This window comes from Crocodylus siamensis, chromosome 6, assembly GCF_052110815.1.
Source record: "Crocodylus siamensis isolate JL-2025a chromosome 6, ASM5211081v1, whole genome shotgun sequence".
NCBI classification, from domain to species: Eukaryota; Metazoa; Chordata; order Crocodylia; family Crocodylidae; genus Crocodylus; species Crocodylus siamensis.
Window position 1 is genome coordinate 45,241,076 of NC_143400.1, and position 1,314 is coordinate 45,242,389.

General features: G+C 43.7%; 1 protein-coding gene across 1 annotated transcript; it reads right to left on the reverse strand.

Moving 5' to 3' along the window:
* LOC149862544 (olfactory receptor 6C4-like) lies at nucleotides 1-924 on the reverse strand. Its single transcript, XM_090053050.1, has one exon. It carries the CDS (start codon nucleotides 922-924, stop codon nucleotides 1-3), a length of 924 nt encoding a protein of 307 aa, XP_089909176.1.
* Nucleotides 925-1,314: the final 390 nt, after the last annotated feature.

Here is a 1,314-nt window from a genome sequence, read left to right on the forward strand (position 1 = left end):
CTAAGAAAATGTCCTGCTACAGAGATCCTTCAGAGCCTTTTTGACTTGCTGGTTCCTCAGTGTATAGATGTAAGGGTTAAAGAGCTGGGTCACCACTGAGTAGAGAAAAGACACAGTCTTGTCAAAATCCCGCCCACCTCTCTGAGATGGCCGGATGTACCTGAAAATTGCACTGCTGTACAGTATTGTGACCACCAGGAGGTGAGCAGAACAGGTAGAAAAGGCTTTCTTCCTTCCCGTGGAAGATGGGATGCGCAGGATGGTGGAGATAATATAGCCATAGGAAATGATGGTCACGGTCAGAGTACCAGGTATGATAAAGATCAGTGCAATCAAGAGTAGTATTTCAATGAACTGTGTGTCCGTACAGGAGAATTCAAGCAAGGGGGCTGTATCACAGTAGAAGTGGTTCATGACATTGGGCCCACAGAATGGCAACTGGGTAATCATTACAATGGGAGGAACCATCAAAACAAAACCAGCCACCCAACAGCTGAGCACCAGCTGGATGCAAAATCTCCCATTCATGATGGTGGGGTAATGTAAGGGGCGGCAGATGGCCATGTAGCGATCAAAGGACATCATTGCTACATGGAAAACCACACAGGTACCCAAGTAGAAGAATGACAGTAATTGGATGAAACACGCAGGAAGTGAAATGGCTTTCTTATCCATCAGGAGGCTGTAAAGGGTCCTGGGAATGAAGGTGGAAGTGAAGGAGATCTCCAGAAAGGAAAAATTCCGGAGGAAGAAATACATAGGGGTCTGGAGACGATGGTCAACCAGCGTGATGGTGATGACAGTCAGGTTTCCCAGCAGGATCAAAAGGAAGATGAAAAGGAGAACCCCAAACAGGATGATTTGCAAATACCGGTTGTTAGTCAACCCCAACAAAATGAACTCCGCCACTGACGTATTGTTCATCACTTCTGGGTCAGCTTAAAGAGAAAAAGAAAAGGAAAGGAAAGTCAGAATTAATGCCAGGTTTCCTGGTAGTTTATGAGAATAAATACAGAAAACATCCTCAAGGACCTTTGGGTGCTTGGCACTCCAGAAGCCTTCAGAAAAAATAGTCCAGAAGAATTAAAACCAAACACAACAGGTAGCTCAAAAGACAGATACTTCAGTGAAAAACATGGATGCATGGTAGTACAGAAAAAAATAATGGAGGAAAGACAGAAGGGAGACTGATTTTGCTCACAGTTTTACCTTCATTTTAATAATCTCTTCAAATTAATTGGAACAGTTTGCAAGATTTAATCAGCTGCATTAACTCATGGCCTCCTGAGTGAAAACTAAGGGTTGGTATTTCTG

Bases quoted from the DNA above. Each gene is read 5' to 3' on its own strand.
- LOC149862544 (XM_090053050.1), bottom strand. From the start codon at position 924: ATGAACAATACGTCAGTGGCGGAGTTCATTTTGTTGGGGTTGACTAAC.